The sequence below is a fragment of the Podarcis liolepis genome, assembly GCF_965112155.1.
Source record: "Podarcis liolepis genome assembly, chromosome: 8".
NCBI lineage: Eukaryota > Metazoa > Chordata > Lepidosauria > Squamata > Lacertidae > Podarcis > Podarcis liolepis.
The window spans coordinates 25,685,968-25,708,902 of NC_139560.1; the positions used below are offsets into that span (position 1 = coordinate 25,685,968).

The 22,935-nt window shown below is 45.7% G+C and overlaps 1 protein-coding gene across 10 annotated transcripts in view; it reads right to left on the reverse strand.

Moving 5' to 3' along the window:
- LOC310713293 (neural-cadherin-like) overlaps positions 1 to 22,935 on the reverse strand; it is a 52,022-nt gene that overhangs the window by 2,516 nt on the left and 26,571 nt on the right. For 2 of the 10 annotated variants that reach the window (XR_014529198.1, XM_083517148.1), the window contains exons 17-32: positions 21,613 to 21,896; positions 19,371 to 20,988; positions 17,386 to 17,479; positions 15,834 to 16,018; positions 14,349 to 14,581; positions 12,785 to 13,062; positions 11,012 to 11,226; positions 9,726 to 9,853; positions 9,310 to 9,437; positions 8,232 to 8,355; positions 7,948 to 8,128; positions 7,252 to 7,418; positions 6,131 to 6,395; positions 4,923 to 5,103; positions 3,220 to 3,473; positions 764 to 938 (exon numbers count right to left, since the gene is read on the reverse strand). Coding sequence is in view for 5 of the 10 variants with exons in the window: in XM_083517148.1 (XP_083373274.1) it covers positions 764 to 938; positions 3,220 to 3,473; positions 4,923 to 5,103; positions 6,131 to 6,395; positions 7,252 to 7,418; positions 7,948 to 8,128; positions 8,232 to 8,355; positions 9,310 to 9,437; positions 9,726 to 9,853; positions 11,012 to 11,226; positions 12,785 to 13,062; positions 14,349 to 14,581; positions 15,834 to 16,018; positions 17,386 to 17,479; positions 19,371 to 20,988; positions 21,613 to 21,896 (4,510 nt within the window). In the remaining 5 variants the exon portion in view is untranslated. Of the gene's footprint in view, positions 1 to 763; positions 939 to 1,179; positions 1,246 to 3,219; positions 3,474 to 4,922; positions 5,104 to 6,130; positions 6,396 to 7,251; positions 7,419 to 7,947; positions 8,129 to 8,231; positions 8,356 to 9,172; positions 9,220 to 9,309; positions 9,438 to 9,725; positions 9,854 to 11,011; positions 11,227 to 12,784; positions 13,063 to 14,348; positions 14,582 to 15,833; positions 16,019 to 17,385; positions 17,480 to 19,370; positions 20,989 to 21,612; positions 21,897 to 22,935 lie in introns of all 10 variants that reach the window. The other 8 variants (XM_083517145.1, XM_083517147.1, XM_083517144.1 and 5 more) reach the window with 6 other exon arrangements.

Below are 22,935 nucleotides of genomic sequence, written 5' to 3' on the forward strand. Positions count from 1 at the left end.
GAAGTGGTTGTGACACTTATTTCCTCACTGACCCATCCATTCCCAGCCTCCCAGTTTCGTTTTTTTAAACTTTCATGGCATACTTCCTGTATCAAACCCACAGCCCATGCTTTGCTAGTCAATTAACCTGTTCTATTTGGAACCTCGCAGCAAGAGGCTTACAAAGGATGGACTTCAGTACCTGGTCAGGTAAGCTGCATACAGCTTGGCAGGGGCTGCATTATGCAACTGTAATTTCTAATCTCTTCCAGTTTTGTAAGAATGTAACTAAAATTTGTTTTGTAACACAATAACAGTAATAAAAACTAATTAAAAAAACTGGAAGCACAAATATTCTTTGCAATGTTTTTGTCTGGAGAGTACATTTTTTGGGGGGGGGAAGGGTGTATGTATTTTACCCCGATTATCTTTTCCCCTATATTCACTCTTTTCTTGTTTATCTCCCCCCCCCCACTCTTATTCATATTGTAAACTGCTTTGTAAACAAAACTTGAAAGCAATAAATAAATATTAATTTTATGCAGTCCTAAACCTGCACACTAGGGAGTAATCCCCACTGAACACAGTGGGGCTTACTTTTGAGTAAACATGGACAGCATTATGCTTTAGCTATGGTTAAGTATTTCATTTACGAAACTTTTCCCCTGACAAAACAGTTTGTATTTATGCCTTCAAAATGTTTATTTTACTTCTTTTTTATTTTTCTGATGCATATTTGAATCTGGCCTATTAAGGAATTTAAAATGCCGTCGTGATGCCATACCAGGTCATGCAAAACCATACCAGGTCATGCTCCCCTCCACCCTCCTCATTATAATTGAAGATGTTTTCTCTAACATCTTCCCAGCTTTCGTGTTCCTCAGGGATGTGGTAAATTCCTCCTTTCCGAAACCTTGATCTCCCCCACTGACTCCACACAGTATAGGAAACTAATAAACCTGAGGAAGGAAAAAGAAAGAAAGAAAAAAGAAACATTGGTTATGAGCAGCCTTCAACCTGCAGAGCATAGCTGTATACAATTCATAAAGAAGAAAAGCAAAGCATTTAAGGTTCATATTCGTATGGAGGAAATTCCGTGTTTTAATTTAAGGGTCAATTAAACAAAAGTACATTTTTCAGGAGTGTAATGAATCATCTATATCTTAACATCAAGCTTCATTAAAAGGGTATTTTACTTACCTACAGGAATCCACTAGGACATTTAAATAGAGGGCATTTTGGCCAGTCTCTGGCCTTTCACCAATCCTGAGTAAATAAGATACCCAAAGTAAGTAAAACACTGTTTTAATGAAGATTAAAGTGGTATTATAAATTGAGTCATTACTTTTCTGAGACATGTACACAGTGGCCACATTTGTATGCTCGAAACTTGACTTAAGCTGAGGCACATGAACCTTTTACTCATGCGTGCAGCCCCTTCCTTCCTCTCCCCTTGTTGAAAACCACGATGAAATGAGGAAGTCTGTAAATGACCATAGTTTCCCATTTCATCTAAATCATGAAACTATTGGTGCCAGCTTCAGAACAAGTCAGGATATTAAATCACGGTTTGAATTTGGTTTAATATATCTTGGCTTGTTCAATGACTAATAGTTGCTATAGCTGTATACCGTATTTTTCGTCCCATAGGATGCACCTAGTTTTTTGGGGGGGAAATAATTATTTCCCCCCCAAAAGCAGGTCGGGGAAACCGAACCAGGTCGAGGAACAGCGGGATGGCGGCGCTGCGCCTCCCTGCTGTCCCCCGAGCTTGTGGGGCTGGCCGATGTCTGCCCGGTGCGAGGGGCGCTCTGCTTCAGGGCGCCCCGCCCGCTGGGCGGCAGGCTGCTATCCGCAGCGTGGGGAGCCCTGCGGGGAACTCCTGCAGGGCTCCCCACGCTGCGGATGTCTGTCCAGCGCACGGGGCGCTCTGCTTCAGGGCTCTCCCGCAGGGCTGCCTAGGCTGCGGATGTGTTCCCGAAGTGCCGGGAGCTCTGCTTTCAGCACGCCCGGCGCTCCTGGAAGCATGGTACTATCCGCAGCCTAGACAGCCCTGCGGGAACTCCCGCAGGACTGCCTAGGCTGCGGATGTCTTCCTGAAGCCTGGAGAGTGAGAGGGGTCGGTGCGCACCAACCCCTCTCGCTCTCCAAGCTTCAGCGAAAGCCTGCATTCGCCCCATAGGACACACCCAGATTTCCCCTTCATTTTTGGAGGGGGAAAAGTGCGTCCTATAGGGCGAAAAATACGGTATTACTTCCAGGGTGAAACTCTGCATGTCTCTGCATACTAGTCATTGGGGAACAACAGTGGGGGAGAGCAATTGCCCTCATCTTGTGTACTTTCCACAGGCATCTGGCTAGCTGCCGTGGAAAGCAGGATGCTCTGATCCAGCCTGGCTCTTCCCACATCCAAAGAGAGAAGCGAAGGGGCTGCAAAAACACGAATAAATAGCTTGTGCTTATATCAGCAGAAATATCACCATCCAAACTGACTATTTGAGGGAGGCTTTTATTTTGCTTTATTTCCTGCCTTTCCTCCAGGCAACGTACTGATCCTTGGGCTCATTTTTATCTTTCCCGAGTTAACAATTCATTCAAAGGTTTTCAAAGTCCTAAGCACAGGGTTAAATGCAGGGAGGCAGCCTTGGAGGTTCAAGTGTGGATCTCTCACTGGCAAGTCCCATGCATCTGTGGAGCTCCACTGAACACAGCAGCCAAAGAAGGGGAGCCCTGGGTACACAACCAGCTTTAGCAAGACTGCTCAGCTGTTATCCAAATGCACACAGCAGGGGAGTAGAATCACACCCACTGGCCCTTTCTTTCCCTACAGTGGTTGCCCACAGTGCCCAACATAGCAGCATTCTGGGGTCCTGTGGGAAATGTAAATGCCAGGTCTTGGACCCAGTTGCCCAATGCTGATCTGAGCACCAGGGCAGGGAATTTTACGGGGTGCACAGAGGAGCAGTGGGACTAGGCCTGCCACATATATTCAAAACAATGTAGATAAGCTTCCGTTTTGTCTAGCACGTGTGCCAATCTTGACCAAGAACTACTGAAGACATAGATGGGGAGATGGGAAGAACTGGGGCGAGGGAAGGGAAGGAAGAATGTAGCCAGATTTCCATGGAGTATCTTTTACTAACAGTTGTTAAAGCAGTACAGGAAGGCAGAGGCGTTGCTAAGTGTCCTCATTTCAATACAGAATTAAGTTGTAGCACAAGAGAGGTGAAACTTTCCTACCTAGAAAAACAAGCAGGCACATGCTGATAGCCAAGATGGAACCAGAGCTGAGCCCCACGGGTCTTCCAGCTTTCACAGGGCCGACTTCGCACCATTTCCCTTTATAACCTTCAGGGCACTGGCAGACGTATTTGTCTCGGGACTGGGCCACACAGGTCCCTCCATTCCTGCAGTTCCAGTGCCCGCAGGGTGACGATGTGCACTGTTTCAGGCCCGTGAGATTATCCATCACTTCCACTTTCCCAGCTGGGCACCTGGATGAAGAGAAACCCACCGTTTTCATAAAAGAGATAAAACATGAAGCCGCTGTGTTATTTTGCAATGTAAATAAATGCAAAGGAAGGATCGGAAATCCCTTGCCGTGGCAATTTGATAAGCATCCGCTTTGGGGACCCACAAGTTTCTTTAGGGGAGCGAGCAGAACCAGTGGCTGAAATAACAGCAGGTACCTTTTGGGTCCCACCTATGCTGCTTTTGTCTCTGGATGTCTCCAGGCTCCACTATTTTGCGGGAGGGATTCAAGCATATGCCAGAAATTCAGGTTTGCATAACTAAAGTACATAGGGGCACTCTGTTGCCCTAGTGCAGGGGTCAGCAAACTTTTTCAGCAGGGGGCTGGTCCACTGTCCCTCAGACCTTGGGGGGGGGGGCGGACAATATTTTGAAAAGAAAAAAAAAATGAACGAAATCCTACGCCCCACAAATAACCCAGAGATGCATTTTAAAGAAAAGGACACATTCTACTCGTGTAAAAACACGCTGATTCCCGGACCATCCGCACGCTGGATTTAGACGGCGATTGGGCCGGATCTGGCCCCCAGGCCCTAGTTTGCCTACCCATGCCCTAGCACAACAAACCCAATTAATAGGAACGGCAAATGGACTCTGATAGGGAAAATGCACTGAAAGTTGTGGGGTTAGGAGGGAAATGTGTTAACACTCCACGAGCAAAGCAGTGTGACTGTTCATTGTTACAGAACTGCCACATAAATGAATCGGAATGCATGCTCAATGAAGGCCAGGCACAGCGTAAGCTTTGTGCCAGCAAACCAGGATCGATGCAGAATAAACAGATTGCCTGGGAGGAGCACCTATCTTGTGTGGCTGTGCTCCTGCAACGATGAACCAGAAGCAACACTTCCTGTGGTCCCTTGGTGATGTGTGCAGGCCAATAAGGACCCTGGACTACTTGGTGCCCCTCTAAAAGCAAGGGATGGGAACGGAGTTTTTTTTCAAAAGTGGTGCAATGCTCTCCAGCCCCCTTAAGCCAGTGCTTGCCTGCTCCTGCATCAATGTTGATGCCCTCTACAGACGAGTTAGAACGGTTATCACAAAATCTGGAACGACGGCAGGAAATGTTCTCGGGAACAGATGTTGTCCCAGAAAGTAAGCTAGTCCCAGCTCCCAACTAAAGCAAAAATGAAAAGCTCTCTGGGTGCATGTAGAAAGGTTCCTTTCTTGTCTGTGTGCAGGAGCTCATGCACACTGGTGTTGCAGCAAAAAGACTTAACACGGGACATTTACATTCGGTTGCTACATATGGTAGGGTTACTGCTGGCTTGATTCCTTCCACAGATATGAGATCAGCCCAATGGGCCACCTAGGCTGGCATTCTGTCCTCACCGTGGCCAACCAGTTGATTTTACAAAAGGAAAAAGATTTCAAAAGGAAAAAAGAACAAAGCAAGGCCAGGATATATATACCTGCACTCATACTTCCTCCAAAGGTCTACACAGTGGAAAGGGCTGTAACAGGGCTGACTGCTGCAAGAGCTGGAATGGCAACCTATGGTGATGCCCTGCTGCTCCACAATAAAGCTGTATTCAGTGCTTTTGCCATCCACAAGAAGAGGCTGACCATTCAGGCGGACATCCCTCATGCAGCCTGCAGGGGACACCAGAAGGAAGAGAGGCTTAAGTGAGTTTCGTTGTAAATGGTCCTCCTTTAACGGGAGTGTAGTGCGACATCAGAAGTGGTGAAAGTGCATTGCACCGATATTCAGTGAACCCTGGATGTCACTCAAGTCAGGAGCACCATGCTGGTGCAGCGATGCAGAAAACTGCTAGTCTGGCCAAGTACAGCACAGTGCAAAGCTGTCCCTTAACAGAGAAATGGGTGGAGACAATGAGAACCACTTCCCAATGCATCATCTAGAAAGGTTATTCCATTGCTATTGAACAAGCAACACCTATTACCTGTTACAATTGCATTCCATTGATACAACATAGAAAAAGCCACAGTTATGGGGAGAAATGATGATAATGATAAATATTTTTAAAATGAATGGCTTCCTAGGAGTTATACTAGGATGGCATGGCATTTTCAGTGGGGGCCCCAAACATGGAAGAAGTGGGTGGTGCAAATTCTCATAATCTGCCTCTGATCTTCTTAGATACGCTGTACAAAGCAGAACTCAAAATAAAAAAATTCCTTCCAGTAGCACCTTAAAGACCAACTAAGTTAGTTCTTGGTATGAGCTTTCGTGTGCATGCACACTTCTTCAGATACACTGAAACAGAAGTTGCCAGATCCTTCTATATAGTGAGAAGGTGGGGAGGGGTATTACTCAGAAGGGTGGTGGGAATGGGAGATAGGCAGATAGCTGAGAGAGCCTCTTGACGACTCTTAACGACTGTAATAGGTCTTACAGGAAAAGGCAAGGGGTGAGAAGGTGAGAAATGGCTTAGTCATGTATAATGAGATAAGAATCCAATGTCTCTGTTCAGACCAGGTCTCTCCATGGTTTTAAGTTTGGTAAAAGCAGAACTGGTAGTACTGTTAGATGAGTGGGCCCATTTCTGGTCTTGGGGCCCTGGGAAATGCCCAGTGCTGCTACCCTCTGGAGGAAGTTCTGAGCTGCACATCCTTAGTGGTTCTACAAAGGGCATGAGCAATTTTTTACACCACGTACCTTGGAAATCGCTTTCTGAACCGTTAGCAAGGCGGTTTCCGAGCACAATGCTTGCCAAATTCATTTCAAACTGTCCGCTTGATCCCAGAATGGCCGAAGTCTCATGATCGCCTCCACCATCATTGATACGCAAATAAAATTCATTGTGATACCGCTGTAAGGCTAGTTCAACCCACTGACCGTTGTCTATGTGCACAGTGCTTAACTGAAGCGTGTGGTCTTTGTCTCCCAAACTGAAGCTCACACCAAAATGTCCACCAATTACCTGCATGGAGACATGATAAATAATTTTATGGAAGACGCATACAGCATACTTAAAGATCTGAGGGTTTAATGGGAGCAAACTGTTGTTCTTTGCAGCGGGAAAAGTGCTCTGCTCCAATTAAGTTTTTATAAGATTAAAGAAACTTTTCAGAAAATGCAGCTTTTTAACTGGAAATCCATTTAACTGGGAAATGAAAATAAAAATAATTGTTGTGTTGTGTCTAACATAATCACAGGAGAAAACAGCTGTAGAATTATGTAATATGTAAAAACAACTTTCTTTGTTAAGTATCTGGGATGGTCATGTATGCAATTTGTACTTGAAAGCTGGATGCTGGCTGCAGCCAGAATCTCAATGACACAAAGGCAGCTGGACAGCTCAGCTGGTTATAGCACAGTGGTGATTGAAGCCAAGGTTGCAGGTTCAATCCCCGTAAGGGGCAGCTGCATATTCCTGCATTGCAGGGGGCTGGAATAGATGATCCTCAGGGTCCCTTCCAACTATGATTCTATGATGATTCCATGAAAGGTAGAAAACACTGAAGGCCTTATAGTTAACACGTTGTTATAGAAATATCCATTTCGGAGAGGATTACCCACAATTTAAAGGTCTCCAATGGGTCAAAAGACCAAGATTGTTTTTGTGCTTTATTTCTTGCACTTTTGGAACTGATGCAAATTATTCTCTACCTGCACTGATGAGGGAAATCTGGATTGTCTTTTCCTTAACATCAATGTATGATGTGACACTTACTTTTACTTAATTTTATTTTTTGCTCCTGTAATCGCTGGTTTGGTTTTTTTAAAAAAAGAAAAAATGAAAGTGTTCGTGGAAAAACAGTGGATTAATTGTTTACCTCCACTCTAATGTATCCGCTTCCATCCGAAGATGCCATACTGAGAAGGGTGCAGAAGGACATCCTTGTGCGTACTGCAAGTTGGACACGGGTGTGGTACGCATTAAACAGTGTTTTCAGTTCATAGTGAATCCAACTATCCTTTCCAAAAGTCCATTCTGGAAGAGCTAAATGTGAAAGGACAGACGAAGGTCATACTGTGTAATAATTTGGACTTTCCCACCTCCCTTTTACTTCCTAAGTGTCTAGTATGAATTTATATTTTATTAAAATCAGAGAGTCTTTATTAGGGCACAAGGTTTTGTGGACCACAGCCAACTACATTGCTGCAGGAAGGTGTTCTATTAAGCTGGCAGGCATAAACACGACACATTTATTGACAAAAAATATTAGCTTGCATTTTATTTTGGTTAGGGACAAAAATATATCTAGTCCTCAGCACCTCCAAGTCCATTTACCAAAAGTCCCTGTTCCTTGTTATGGAAGCAGAATTAGATTATGCAGCGCTTAAGTAAAAAATACACAAAATTAGGGGTGGGAGCATGGTGCAAAATGCACTCCTAATGGAAAAGCTAACAAATCCATCTCATTAAAATCAAAACCGAAACCAACTCTACTCCGTGATGAGTCCACTGCCTTGTTGCCAGAGTCTTTTCCTTGGGATTACTGAGATTTCCCCCACAATGCAAACCAAACCTTTGTCACATCTTGCTCCTGTGTAGCCGGTGAAACAGTCACAGTTAAAAGAGCCCCAGTCGCCAATGCATTTGCCATGGGTGCCACAGGAAGACACACCAGCTTTCTGGCACAACCCGTCAGTCAGAGAGCAGCCTGGTGCACTGTTCAAGGACTCTGCGGGATGCTCTAAATTGTATACCTATAGAAAAATAGATAAGCAAGAAGAATGGCGGTAAGCAGCTGCAGGTAGACTGGGATAGCAGGGAGCTGGGGAAGAATGTGCAATGCCTTGACGGTCTTACCTGGCTATCGAGGACAACATTTCGGATGCAGCCAACAAACCCTCTGAAATGCTTTTGTGACGTATGGTAGGGCTGGGCCTTCTTCACTCCACCCAGCTGGAGAGGCTGGTGAACATTGAGAAATCTACCAACAGCAAGAGAATTAGAAAGGTAGAAAGCGAAAAAGCAAAACACACCCCACAGTTCTAATAAACCTACAGCCAACCTAGATAAGGATAACCGCTGGCCTTTGAGGAAGGGAACACAGGAAGATGCCCTATACTGAGTCAGACCACTGGTTCATCTAGCTGCCAACACTGACAGGCAGCAGCTCTCCATGGATTCATACTGTGGCTGTGTACACACCATGCATTTAAAGCACACGGCTCCCCCCAAAGCAGCGGCGTAGCGTGAGTTGTCAGCACCCGGGGCAACGCAAGTAATTTGCGCCCCCTAACCCGGGGCAAGGCACGTAATTTGCGCCCCCCCTAACCTCTAACCTGCGAGTTGCCGCTGGCGCTGCTGCCCAAACGACGCCGCTTGCCCGGAGGAGGAGGGGGGCAGAGAGGCGAGGAAAATGCAACGGCCCAGCAGCTGCAGCAGCAGCGGCGGAGGCGGGGCTGTGAGGAGGGGCTGCCTGGCGCGTCCTCCGCGGCGAGCGCTGAGAGCCGCTGCCTGCCGGGCGCCTTCAGCCGGGCGCCGCGAGACACGCGGCTCTGCTACAGCCTGCGCCCGAGGCTCTTCGGCGACTCCGGAGGCAGTGAGCGCGCCCCCCCCCAGATGTTGCGCCCGGTGCGGCTGGCACCCCTGGCACCCCCCACGCTACGCCACTGCCCCAAAGGATCCTTGGAATGGTAGCTAAACTAAGAACCCCAGACAGAAGGCAGGTTGTTGACAACTGAATGGTATGATGTCTGAAGTGGCCCAAAGAATCAAAGGTTATCATTAAACAAGTCACTAACCTGCATGTCTTGCGACGTAATGAAATTTGCTGACTTAGCCCACGGCCCTACCGATTCAAATTGGCCTGCATCAATTAAACAACCTAAACTCAAGTTGATTGATCTACCAGTCAAAGCTTATATTTCCAATATTTTACCTCTCACTTCCTGGAGTCTCGGAAGAAACTTTACAGGCAGATTTATCTGCCCTCGACACTCCCTGCAGGGCACCGACGCTGTTCATAACAGAGACATTTACGCAGTGGTCCAAGATCAGCTGTACTTTCTAAAGTGGAAAAGATATTTATGTTGACTCAGATTGGAGCCAGAGCACTGGAGAGTCCTGTCTCCTGCCCCCCGTGCCAATTCCCCAACCAAATTATTCCACCTGAGAAAAAAATATGCATCTACCCATGTAGCATCTAATCACAAATCTAATTTCCTCCCTTCCTCTACAAATGTGATTTCCATTCAGGATAAACTAACATAAAAAAAATATGCTATGCTCAAATAAAGATTGGGTGTGAAAGCTCAAAAACTTCTAGAGTCCTTTTGGGGTACACTTTACACTTGCCTTTCCATCGTTGATTATGTTTATGTTATGCCAGCGCCGATCAGCGACGTTGACTTTCTCCGACAGCTGCAGAAGCAGTGCCCCTGAGCCATGGCTCAAAGTTAGCAATGGAACGCCCTCCGAGAGCTCTGTTTAATGAAAGAGAAAAGCATATTGGGTGGTTTTCTTCCTTGAGAATTTCGCTTGATCCTTGTTGACATGCACTTCTTTTGTATCATCTAAGACAGGCATCCCCAAACTCGGCCCTCCAGATGTTTTGGGACTACAGCTCCCATCATCCCTAGCTTACAGGACCCGTGGTCAGGGATGATGGGAACTGTAGTCCCAAAACAGAGTTTGGGGATGCCTGATCTAAGACTACAAGAACTCCCATTACCTTCATGCAGGAGCAGTTTGCCCAGTGGAAGAGGAGTTGGCCACAGCAACAGCATCCCAAGGAGAAGCGTCACTGTCGCTTACCAGGAGTGGGGGGAAGCGGATGCGACTTAGAGGTTGCACCAGCAGGACTGCTCAGTTGGCTCTACCAGTGCATCTGTGCAGCCCTGACCTTGCTGCTGCCTCGTCCCTCCCTGTAAGTAGCAGCGATGCTACTGCGGGGAGGCCCCACCAGTCAAGTCGCTCCTGGCTTTGCATACCCTCAGCTGGGATAACTCAGTTGGTACAGAATGAGACTCTTAATCTCACATGTCGTGAGTTTGAGCCCCACGTTGGGCAAGAGATTCCTGCACAAGAGATGACCCTTCTATGATTCCGGTATAAATACAGTTGAAAGAGAAATATACCTTAGGTGTAGAGAGCAAAATGAGAAATAATAATAAGTTTATTATTTATACCCCACCCAACTGACTGGGTTGTCCTAGCCATTCTAGGGAGCTTCCAAGAGAATAAAACACGGCAAACAAATATCAAACATTAAAAACTTCCCTATGCAGGGCTGCTTTCAGATGTCTTCAGAAAGTTGTGTAGTTGTTTATCTCCTTGACATCTGGTGGGAGGGTGTTCCACAGGGCGGGTGCCGCTACCAAGAAGGGCCTCTGCCTTGTTCCTTTTAAACTTCACTTCTCACAGTGAGGGAACCACCAGAAGGCCCTTGGAGCTGGACCTCAGTGTCTGTACTGCCATAGTCCAGAGGTCTTTGGAATCACTTCCACTGCTCTACCCATTTTGCCTCTGGCCCTACCCATCTCAAGCATGTGGTCCTGAGGGAATGCCGGGGGGAGGGGGATGATTCCTACCCCTGCTTTATGATCCAGTAGTACAGAAGGAGAGAAACAGAAATCTTTCACCTAGGGCAATGAAATCCTCTGCTTCCCCCGGCTTCAGGTGTGTCATGGGCCCGTTGTAAAGCAGAAGTCCATTGGCTGCTTCGGTAATGAAATCCAGCGCGATACGGCTCTGAAAGCAAGGCTTGAGGGTCGGGAACCAGGCATATCCGTGTCCTCGGAAGGTGTGCTGTGTCTGCTGGCATTCAGGCCCATGGAAAGCCATGGGGCACTTGCAGCTGCAGAAATAAACCAACGTGTTATTCCTGTCCCTCTCTCTACCCCTAAGCAGACACACATTGCAAATCAGAAAGCGTAGTAGCTACCCTTTGCCACTGGAAGGATGGTTTCTAGGACTCACCTTATTCTTCCTGATGGTTAGTTGTTTAAACTGGTTTTAATATTTTATTTGTACATTACTTAACCCGCTTTGAGATCTTCTGGTGAAGGGCACGCAACAACCCCCCCTTAAGATTATTGTTAGTAGTAGCAACATACAGGCAGAGTTTCTTCACACAGTGCAGTTAAACTATGTAACTCACTCCAGCAGGAGGAAGTGAGGGCCTCTAAAATGGGTGGATTGGCTAATGACCAGGGGTGATGGGAGTTGTAGTCCAGCGACATTTAGAGGGCCACAGGTTCCCCACCTTGGGTTATGGTGTCAGATAAGGGCAGGGAAGAATTCTCCTCAGCCCTTAAGCTCAATGGATGACCTTGAAATAGCCGTTATTTCTCAGAATTATCTACCTCAGTGTGTTGTTGTGAGGATTAAAAAGGAGGGGATGGGGGGGGACTATGTACACTGCCTTGAGTTCCTCAGAGAGAAGGTGGTATATATCTCCTACATGCACACACTAAATCAAACAAAACAAATTTCTTCTAAATTCTTTAGTATCTAAAGGGCCTAATGGACATCCACAAATAAAGAAATGGGAAAGTTCACTGTACAGTGAGAAGTACTCAAGAGATGGCAGACAATGTTCCAGGAGGAGAAAGGAGACAAAAACCCAAAACATTTTTTGCAGGGGAATAATTTCCTTTCAAATATAACGGGTCCACTTCTATTCATTGGTTTTAGGAAAGAATTGATCAGGGAGGCAAGAGGAGCTATCCTTAAGCTTGAAACCATAGAGATTTAACTTCAAAGCCCAACATTGCCATCTTGTGTCTTGGAAAAATATGACAGCCATGAAGCCATTTCAGAAACATGTCTGGGGTCAAAGATGTATAATTCTGCAAAACCTGGGATTCTCCCAGGCTTCAAGATACTTCCCTCTTGTGTGCAGATGGTGTTGTTTCAGCTACATCAGAATTGGTTATTAGCATATAAGGTGACCCGAGTATATAATCTGCGAATGGTATTTCCTTTACTGTGCTTTTAGTTGGAATTATTGTACTCCGCCTTGAACATTTCTTCACTATAAAGCCTCTGAGACTTGTCCAGTCTCTAAGGGCGGGTGCTCACCAGGTCATTTTGTGTCAACCGCACCCACATTTTCCACACTTGATGTCAGGAGCGGGAAGTTCATGAGGCAAACCTTCAAGCTGTGGCTGCGAAGGAAGGAGGGGGAGCCCATTCTTCCTTTGCAGCCATTCAATTCGCATGGTTTTATATGATGTCAAGTGATTGGCAGCTGAGTGGCCCCACCCGCCTGTCAAAAGAGGCCTGCAGAGGGTTGGCTACTTTCGAATCTGGAGTTCTACCATGATCCAGTTCCCCACCCCCACATAAAGGTTGGCACTTCTTTAAAACAACAACAGCAACAACACAGCTCAATCATGAGCCAATCTACTAACCTGTAGCCCAGGTCTGTGTCTGTACAGGTGCCACCATTAAAGCATGGATTGATCCGGTAGGAGGAACAAGAATGGTGCTTTCTCTCCCGAGCTTCGCAAGTACACTGGGCACTGCTCATCACTGTAATGGAGGCCAGCAAAACATTTCCGGAAGAAGTAATCGTGGGAAGAGCACTGAATTCATTTTTGCTGGTGCATCCGGCGCTATGAGAGCAGTTTTCAGTTGCACACTCATCTATGCCAACTTGTGTGATGCTGATATTCAGGATAGTTTCCAGCTGTTGTGGGTTAGATCTAGTTGTCAGCCCTTTTTTTTTTAAAGGAACCCCAAATGCACAAGAGAACTAGACTAAAAACACCTCTTTGAAGACTTCACAAATGATACCTTTTGGGCTCTGCTGCAGTTGTCTCATAGCAAGCAGTGCCCCACAATGTATTTGTTCTTAAAAAGTCTCCTCTGAACTGAATTCAATGTTCAATTTGGTCTTAAGCTAGTGCAGCTTTCCGCAACCCTGGTACCCTCCAGGTGTTTTGGACAACAACTACCATTAGCTCTCCTCCAATAACCCACTGGACCCACCCTGTCAAGTCTCCTTCAGCCAGCTCTAAGAAGCCAAGACGGGAAAGGGTCAAGGGGGCAGGTGAATGGAATGGGCTTGCTTCTCCAAGCAGCTTCCCCACTCCAATAACTGAAACTGCCCGTTCACTGGGCAAGCTGTAACTGTGATGTGCAGCTCTGTGTGACTCTGAGCCATTTTGTCCCTCAGGAATTTATTATTTCTTATTGCATTTAGAAATCTGTAAAATTGTTACAGTAGGCTGCTGAGGACAAGAACAACGCTCTCTTGGCCACATGGCAAGAGTCCACTCGCCACTTGGAAAAGTTTTGTTGGATGGCTTTTCCTGCCATCATCACCCTACGGCAATACAGTCATACTTTGGAAGTCGAAGACCTTGCGACTCGAACCTTTTGTCTCCCGAACACTGCAAACCCAGAAGTGAGTGCTCCAGTTTGCGAACGTTCTTTGGAACCCAAACGTCCAACATGGGTTCCACGGCTTCCGATTGGCTGCAGGAGCTTCCTGCAGCCAATCGGAAGCCGCACCTTGGTTTCCGAACGTTTTGGAAGCTGAACAGACTTCCGGAACGGATTCCATTCGACTTCCAAGGTACGACTGTATACCCTCAGGTTCAGACTGGGATTTACCCTACCTGTGCTCCAGCTGCCCCCTCCCCCACACCATTTTTTTTTGCCAGCACACCACCAGGTGTTAAGGAAACCATCAGATTCCACCAGTCCCCACAGGCAGGCCATCTCAACAGGTCCACTCCCCCTGCAGAGTGGAGTTCTTTGGGGGAAAGACTATCTTCAAACCTGTTTGATCATGAAGTAGTTGCCGTGTGTTTCCCATGCAAAACTGCACTCTCAAAATCTGGAATAAAATTTAGAAGGAAATCCACAAAGATTCCATCAGATAGCTTCTGTAGACTTCATTAAAAATGTTGCCTAGAATTGCAAGGGGTTTTTTTTGGGGGGGGGGAATGACAAATAAACACCACTTACCCGTGCTTTGGACACAGCAACATTTCCGTTAAGTTTTTCTGCTTTGTAATAGGGTGATCCATGAATTGCAAACCATACATCTACTCCTTGTGTTTTGCCTGGGCTGTTCAAGACACTGAAGATGTGGACATTTTCGAGTTGGGCCGGTATGATTTCTGAAAAAAGCTTCTTCATTTGGTTGTACTTACTTTCACTCTCGGATGACTGATATATAAAATCCTCTGCAGTGATATCTGTAAATATATCACACACACGCAAATTTCCAAGCCTGACACTGAAGCAACGGTGAAATAAAAACCTTCAGGCATCTCCTCTCTAAAAGGCAAGACCACTTCCAGAACGTTCATAGGAATTCATCCTTTGAAAATTTATCCAATCTCATACCTAAACCTTAATTTTTTAAAACACATACTACTTTACCAACATCTTGGTACTCCATGGTTACCTGTGGCCTCTACCAAGGGACAAGACACGTTGCAGGAAACCTTGGGCTATTAAACTGACCTGAAATCCTGGCTTTGGGGGATGCCATGACTAGGTATGGGGGAGATATTTGATTCAGTTCATATGTAATAGTGGACATGCCAAATTTTGCACACACAGAAAAAAAATCACAACCTGAAACACAGCCATTGTTTGAAATTCACATTTCTCTGAATCTGCAATGCAGCTTTCTAGCCAAGTGATGCATACAAAAATGCATAAACCAGGGTAATGTTTGTATTAAAATGCACTCTTATTAGGTAAACTGCTTTGCAGTTTAGACAAAATTGCATACAAACACAGGTATAGAAAAATGTACCCGAAAATGCTGGTGAATTTTTGTAAGAAAGTTTTGTTAAAAAGGAGTGGCAGACCGATTTGAAAATGAGAATGGAAAAAATAGGAACTTGACAGAAACCATAATTGACAGTGTTCCCCATCACTAGTCATGGCAGCATTTGAGGGTGCAGACCGCTCTTCTCCTACTGATACTGGGAGCCAGTTGAGTTAGCTTGTGCTGGAATCCAACCAGGGAAGGTTGCTGACAGTGAGAAATCACTTTCTGTCTTCTATACCAGGGGTGGGGGACCTCCAGCCCTGTGCAAAAGCATCCTTTGAAGCAACGTGCCTGCATTAGCCACTTCAAAGAGGCTTTTGCAAAGGGAAAGCATCACTGGATGCCGCTATAAGGTCAGCTGATTGACATGTCAGAGGTCCAGCCCGCCTTGTCAACACTGGCCCGCTAGAGGTGGGGTTGATAAAGATCAGGTGCTCCAGCCAGAAAAGGTTCCCCACCCCGGTCCTAGAATATCACTCTTCTGGGTCCTGGATCAACAACCTTCCACCAAGAGAACTATGATACCCTTATGAACCTGTTACATTGCAACCTTTGATACCCCTGGTCATGAGTCCTTAGTGACTCAGTTGCAGGCCTTGGTGGGCATTCAGGAGTCTCAACAATGTTAACTGATCTCCAGAAGATGCTTACAACTCATCAATTACCTCTTATTCGGATGGATCCTGCATTGTGAGCAGCTTCTTCCTTGATTTCTTTCACAACCACCCTTACAGTGGAGACCACATCAGGCCAGATGCCATCTGTAACTTTCACTCTTATGTCATAGGTTCCTGAAGGAGTTCCTTCTTTGATACTTAGTAAGCCAGAATTGTCATTCAGAATAAAATACCTGAGAGGAAGAAACCATTCATGGTATCAGCCGATCAAATTGTGGCTAGAGCTCTCTGTTGACTCAAGTGGTGTATAAATTTTGTTAAATGAAATAACAACAAATGCATGCATTCACATCATCTGCTTGATTTTCATTGCTGTGTTGGCTCGTTGCATTTCATGTGAATTTAACCCTCTGGCAAATTTATCTGCTCCCCAGTATAATTGGTTATGCTCACCTGTTGATCCTTAAAATAAATTTGTCCAGGAGCAGTAAGTGAGAAAGGGTGGCACTAACGCACCTGACCTCCTGGCCAACGAAGTTACTGCCCTCCTGGAGGGAAAGGAACTAAGCAACCCGTGCTCTGCGGGCCCAGTGGAAAAGCCAATCCAGCATTCCTGCTGATGTGTTTGCACAGCGTCAACCACTTCACTGCTCCTCCTCCCCCCCCCCACTTCTCGGTGATTGGCAGTGCCTCTGCTTCTGGGCAGTGGCACACCACCTTTTGGGGACTCCTGCCCTTCCCAAATCACTTTGAAGTATGAAATTTGCATATTAATGCATTGCAAAAACACACATAATCTCTTAAAGACTTTCCTTCTAAAGAAACCAAACCTATGGCACATACTTGCACCCCTGAAATCTCTCATAGTTTGAAGTTAAGGGGTGCACATAATACTATTTTTTAATAGGTAGATTACATTGTCATGTGCAAATCGCCCCATAAGTGACGCATAGGGCCCAGCAATTTATATCTAGAAATCTCAATAGTCTTAATAACAATAGCCGAAAATGTTTTCCTATGTCCACCCTTTCACTTTATGCACGTCACACTAAACTATAGCATAGCGCAAGGGTTGCCAACATTTTTAGGTCCACAGGCACAATTAGATTTTTGGGCAAGTGGGCACTATGCCACTGGTTACCCCCTACCTTAGCAGCCTACCTTTAAAACAAAACCCAGAAATAAAGTGTGCAAACATTTCACATTTCTAAGAGCTGGGTAAAAGTCAGATTCAGCAGAATCCATCTGAGCCTTGAAAACACATAGAGCTGAAAGAGGAAGTGGGGAAGAGAGTCCCCTCCTCCAACTTCCTTCTTCAGCTCTATGTTGTTCTTAAGGTAGAAAAAGGAAACCACTCTTAGCACCTTAAGACAAAGGGGGTAGTGTGTGTGTGTGTGTGTGTGTGTGTGTGTGTTTGTGTGGGTGCTCAGAGGTATCAGCCGCCATGTTGGCAACCCTGATTTAGTATGATGTGTGAATGCAGCCCATGTGTTCTGTGAAGCTATACTGCATTAGTTTTCAGAACAGCTACCCGTTTTTGATACTCGACTCTCTCATTAAGAGAGAGTTATTTTAAAAAACTTAAAAACTTGACATTTACCTGGGTGCTTTCCCTTCAAAGTGATACGTCTTGTGGTCCCAGTCATCATTGTCTGGGGCATGAATCTGACCCAATACAGTTGTGGGTAAGATACCTTAAAAAAAGAGAAGAAAAATGGGAAAAAAGAAAATCTACTACTTACGTAAATGTGAGAAGGCATTCTGCAAACGTAAAAAATTACTATTCATTTTATTCTGCTATCATGTTTGCTTTTCAACTATTCTGGAAGCATGTTGTGCTGTTGAAATATCAGCGCAAGATATCAACACCTGCAACCTGACACACCCCTGTCATCCAGGCTGTGCAGGCTGTATGCCTACGAAAACAAAATCTGGGACAAGAAAACTTTTGTTTCAAGGTAAAGTAAGGAAAATCAAATTTAGTGAATTGAGACAATAAAGAAAAAACTGCATATGCTTGCTCATAGCAGGCACCTGTTTTAGAAACCCAGGTTTTTTAAGTGGAGGGAATGTCTCAGAAAAGGAAATACGGAGACTCAGAAACCAGCCAGGTAAGGGCCATGGGAACTATGCTGAGCTCACCAACCACCAAAATTCCTGTTCAGGCCCCTATGCCACCTGAGGCTTGGATCTAACAATTCCTAGGGAGGAGCAGAGGGACCTGCTTTATGCCTAGTCAGACCACTGCTCTCACTATTCTCTACAATGACTCACCATTGCTCTCCACAATTTCAGACAACAGAAGTATTTCTCAGCCCTACCTGAAGATGCCAGGGATTGTACCTATGACCTTCTGCATGCAATGCATGAGCTCAATCACTGAGGAATGATCCATGCACTGGGGGGAGGGATGTGCCAGTTCCAGCCCCTGCCCCCCCCATGTAAAGTCCTCTCACCATCTAGAGTGGCTTTTCAGAAGTTGTAGCATGCTCTGCGGCTGGTGGGGGAAATCAACAAAATACCCTGCACCTTCAGAAGTGCTTTCCTCTTGCCCACACGTGGATCACTGGTCCCAGACCAGGATTTCAGCAGGCACTAGAATTAGATCTGTGAAGCAGCCCAGAACCTTCTCTCCTCTAACTCTCGTGGGCCAAATTTGACCTGTCAGTCACTTGACATGACAGTTATGCCAGGTGATAGGGGCAATCTTGCAAAGAGCCCTGCATGGTGCATTGAAACACCACCCATCAGCTGATTATCACACATGATGTCAGCTGTAAAGGGAGGTGGGTGTGGGTTAAGAGAAAACAGCCTCATGGGCCAAATTGAGACCTAATTAAACCCATGAGCAGAAGGTTCCCCAAGCCTGGTTTGCACTCATTCACACTTCTCTTAAAAAGCAGGGCTAAACATATGCTTTTTATTAAGGATAGATAGCCAGAATGCCAAACAGCACAGCAGGTGCCAGTCTCTGCTTGCATAACAGCCTGATGGACGTGACAATCACTACTGCCATGTGATTTAAGGGGAAGATTGATGGTAGTAGGCAAACTGATGGGCATTCGCCAGAACAGATTTTGGAAGACATTGCACGAAGGAACACATTCAACCTACCTGACTTTCTTAGTACTATTTTTACTCCTTCCCCCAAATGCACCCAAATTTACAACCCGTAAATCTTTGGGAAGGACTCATCAAGGTAAAACCAATCAGAAATGTAAAGTTGGGAGGGGATTCACCAAGAACCCCTCTGTATGCATCCTAATGTTCACCCAAGGTGTTCTGAAACTGACTATGAACAGGGAATGCAGGCCACAAGAATGCAGAATACAGGCATGACCATAGATAGCTTCGTGGCAAGTCACATGCTCTGCATGAAGAAGGTCTCATGTTCAACCCCTGGCATCAGAGTTTCTGGGGGTTTTTGTATTTTTTAAGGATCAGCGGGTGGGGAAAATGAGCCTGAGACCCTGCAGAGCTGCTGCCAGTTTGAGTAGACAATACCAAGGTAGATGTACAAAACATGACCTGGAATAAGGCAGTCTCCTTTAAGCATGGAAGCCAGCTTCATCACCATCAGCTTACCGTTGTAGCTGTAGATGAGGCACTCCATGAAGCCAGCAGCATGAGGGTGGTCATTTCGGTCTCCGATATTCACGGTTAATGTGTTGGTTGAGCTCATGGGAGGGCTCCCGCTGTCAGCAATGAGAATCCGCAGTTCAAATACCTTGTGCACCTCCCTGTCAAACGTGTGCAACGCAGTTAGCATTGCACTCCCGTTGCTGAAGTCCTGCAAATTAAAATAAGTCACGCTGCCAAAGTCGCTCAGTAAGTGAAAGGAGAAAGGCGCCCCGTTTGCTGGGCTGTCCCTGTCCTTAGCGTACAAAAGCGTCGAGGTATCGTTCATCTGGACAATCTGAGGAGAAGGAGTGTTTTCCCAAACTACTGGGTTGTACTGCACCTCAAACTCTGGTCCGTTGTCGTTTACGTCCTGAAGAGCCACGAGGACTGTGGCACTGCCGCTCAAGGGAGGCTGTCCCATATCTGTAGCGATGACCACGAGTTGGTACTGTGCCACAGTTTCATAATCCAGAAGACCTGCCACAAGGACCCAGCCATCAGTAGCCACAGAGAACTTCCCATTTGGGTCCGACTTATTTAGCAGGCGGTAAGAGAACCGTCCATTCAGCCCGGAATCTAAATCAACAGCAATAACCTGGACGACTTTAGTTCCGAGGGGGACGTCTTCAGCCAGACCTGCTACCTCATAGAATTGTGGGTAAAACAGAGGAGCATGGTCGTTGGAGTCCTCCACGTAGATGACACAGTGAGCTATGCTGGAAAAATCCAGGTCCTCTGCTTTTACGGTCAAGTTAAACACCCTCTCGTGGGGTTTCTCGAAATCTATCCGCTTCCTCAGTCGAATTATACCGCGTTTGTCTGCTTTGTCCGTCTCAATAAAGAATTTGTGGTCCTCATCTCCACCTACAATGCTGAAAGCCACCACAGCGTTTTCTCCTTCATCCCCATCAGTAGCTGACACCACAGCAACCTCAGCGCTGAGGCTTGCGCCCTCGGAGACAAAGGCCGTGTAGATCTTTTGCGTGAAGGTTGGCGTGTGGTCATTTACGTCAGTGACCAAAATAGTGGCAGTCCCTGTTCCAGTCAGGCCTCCTCCATCTTTCGCCTCAACCACCACCAGGTACCGGTCTTCTTTCTCCCTGTCTAAGGATCCCAACACAGTGTAGATGGTGCCAGTAGCTGGGTTAACTGAGAACAGGTTGAGGTTAATCTCGTTTTGGACGTTCTGAATAATACTGTAGGTTAACACGGCATTCTTCCCAGCTCTGGGGTCATCAAGGTCTACCGCCGACATCTCCATGACGGTGGAGTCAGCGGGGGCGTCTTCTGGAATTTGCCCCATAAAGCAACCGTCCGAGGCGCAAAGGAAAAGAGGCGGGTTGTCGTTCACGTCCGTCACGTCAATGATGACGTCAGCGAAGCCTGTTAGACCCTCCCCATCCTCATCCGTAGCAAGAACAAGGAAGCGCCACACGGACCGCTTTTCCCGGTCCAGCTTCTCATTTGCAGTGATCTCGCCTGTGTACTCACTGATAGTGAACTCCGCTTGGGCACCCTGACCGTGCAAGGAGTAGCGAAGGGCACTCTGGTCAGCTTCCTGATCGGGGTCAGTTGCAGAAACCTGAAAGCAAGTACAAAGGTTCAGCACCAAACACCTAAACTTTGGAATTCCTTTCCTACGGAGGCCTGTTTAGTGCCCCCTACGGGTGGTCTTCCGACAACAGATACATTATTTAGAAAGGTTTTTAGCCATCAAGCTCACCTGGGGGTTTTTCCTGCTGCTTTTAATAGGCTGTTTCATTGATCTGGGTTTTTTAAAACCTTGTCTTGTATATCGGTTTATATTTGACGATATTTTGTTTGTTTTATGTTATACTTTGTTTGTTCTTAATCACTTTGCACATTATTATCTGGATAGGCGGTGTATACATTGAAATAATAAAAATAAAAACCCAAACATGATAGTTTTATTGCAACCAGCTGAGATCACTATGGAGTCTGGTAGAAACCAAACAACGATGACATGGTGTAAATGTACAGTTAGTATCCAGAAATTCACATAAATTAGGCTGCAATCCTAAGCGCAAACCCACACTTACTATGGAGAATTAATCCAACAAAGCTCCTCAAAACTGTCTTCTGAGTGAATATGCTTTCATTTCAAGAACTGCAATTCTTTTAAGTTGCTGGAATTTTCCACCAGTGTCATTTGCATAATTTTTGAACCCCGATTTACCCTGCTTACCCGTAAAACAGTTACCGGCAGATCAGTAAGTTCCTCCAAGACACTGCTGTGGTATTCGTCCTGGGAGAAGACAGGGGCTTCGTCATTCTTATTGACTACATTGATGATAACAAGGGTGTGGTTCTCCCATTTTCCATCAGAAGCTACCAACTGAAGCTCATAATGCTGTTCTTGTTCATAGTCAAGACACTGGGCAATCAATAGAGTTCCCATCTCAGGTTCCACGTAAAAATCTCCTCGCTCATTTCCTGAAGTGATCTGATATCTGAGCTTGGCGTTAGATCCTAAAAACACGAGGTTGCTACCATATTATCCTTATCACAGCCCGGGAGATCTCTGAGCACTAGGGTCTATCCCAACATTACTTTCAGAAGAATTTTGAAAAAAACAAGAAAATTTTAGATCCAGGCTTAGTGTTGCTTAAGAGTAGACCCATTGAAATCAACTGACTTAAGAGCCATGTGGTTCAATGGGTCTACTCTCAGTATGACTAAGGCAGGCATAGGCAAACTCAGCCCTCCAGATGTTTTGGAACTACAATTGCCATGATCCCTAGCTAATGACCAGTGGTCAGGGATGATGGGAATTGTAGTCCCAAAACATCTGGAGGGTTGAGTTTGCCTATGCCTGGACTAAGGCTTCAGTTCTAACCCCACTAACTTAGAAGTAAGCCCTGCTGAATTCAACAGGGCTTAGTTCTGAGTAGATAAGGTTAGGATTGCATCGTATGCTTGGATCCAACACAAAATGTAGAAGGGTCATGCATGCCTACTTCCAAAGTAAACTGTATGTATGTATGTATGTATGTATGTATGTATGTATGTATAGCAAGACTCTGAAGTGAATCCAGAGGCTAGGTACCTCTCTCTTATATCATTATCATTACTTTGCATTTTATTATAATTCAGTAGGCATAAAGAACAAACAACAGAAAACTGTCCCAGTTTAGGAGTCATGTACAGATAGGAACTGCTACTGACATGACAGTGCGATACGTTCTGTGAAAAGAGAATAGCACCATAAAGAGTATATGGCTTCCAAATATCTACAGCAAGTGCTGTTAAGTGTCTTTGTGTATTATGGTCAGAAATATACAAAATACAGTTTCATCCCCAGTGGCACAGAAGGTATGTGGTTTTTTTTCGCCTTGCAGAACTTGTGCATCTCATGTAATCTTTTCTGAGACTGCAACTGTCCAGACATTTTAATACCAAGCAGCAATATTTAGACTTTCCAAAGCCTTCCACCTTTGGACTACAGTTCGTTAACGGCAACTAGCAAAAAATGCAATAAGTCCTCCAATTTAATAGCAGCATTTTGCCC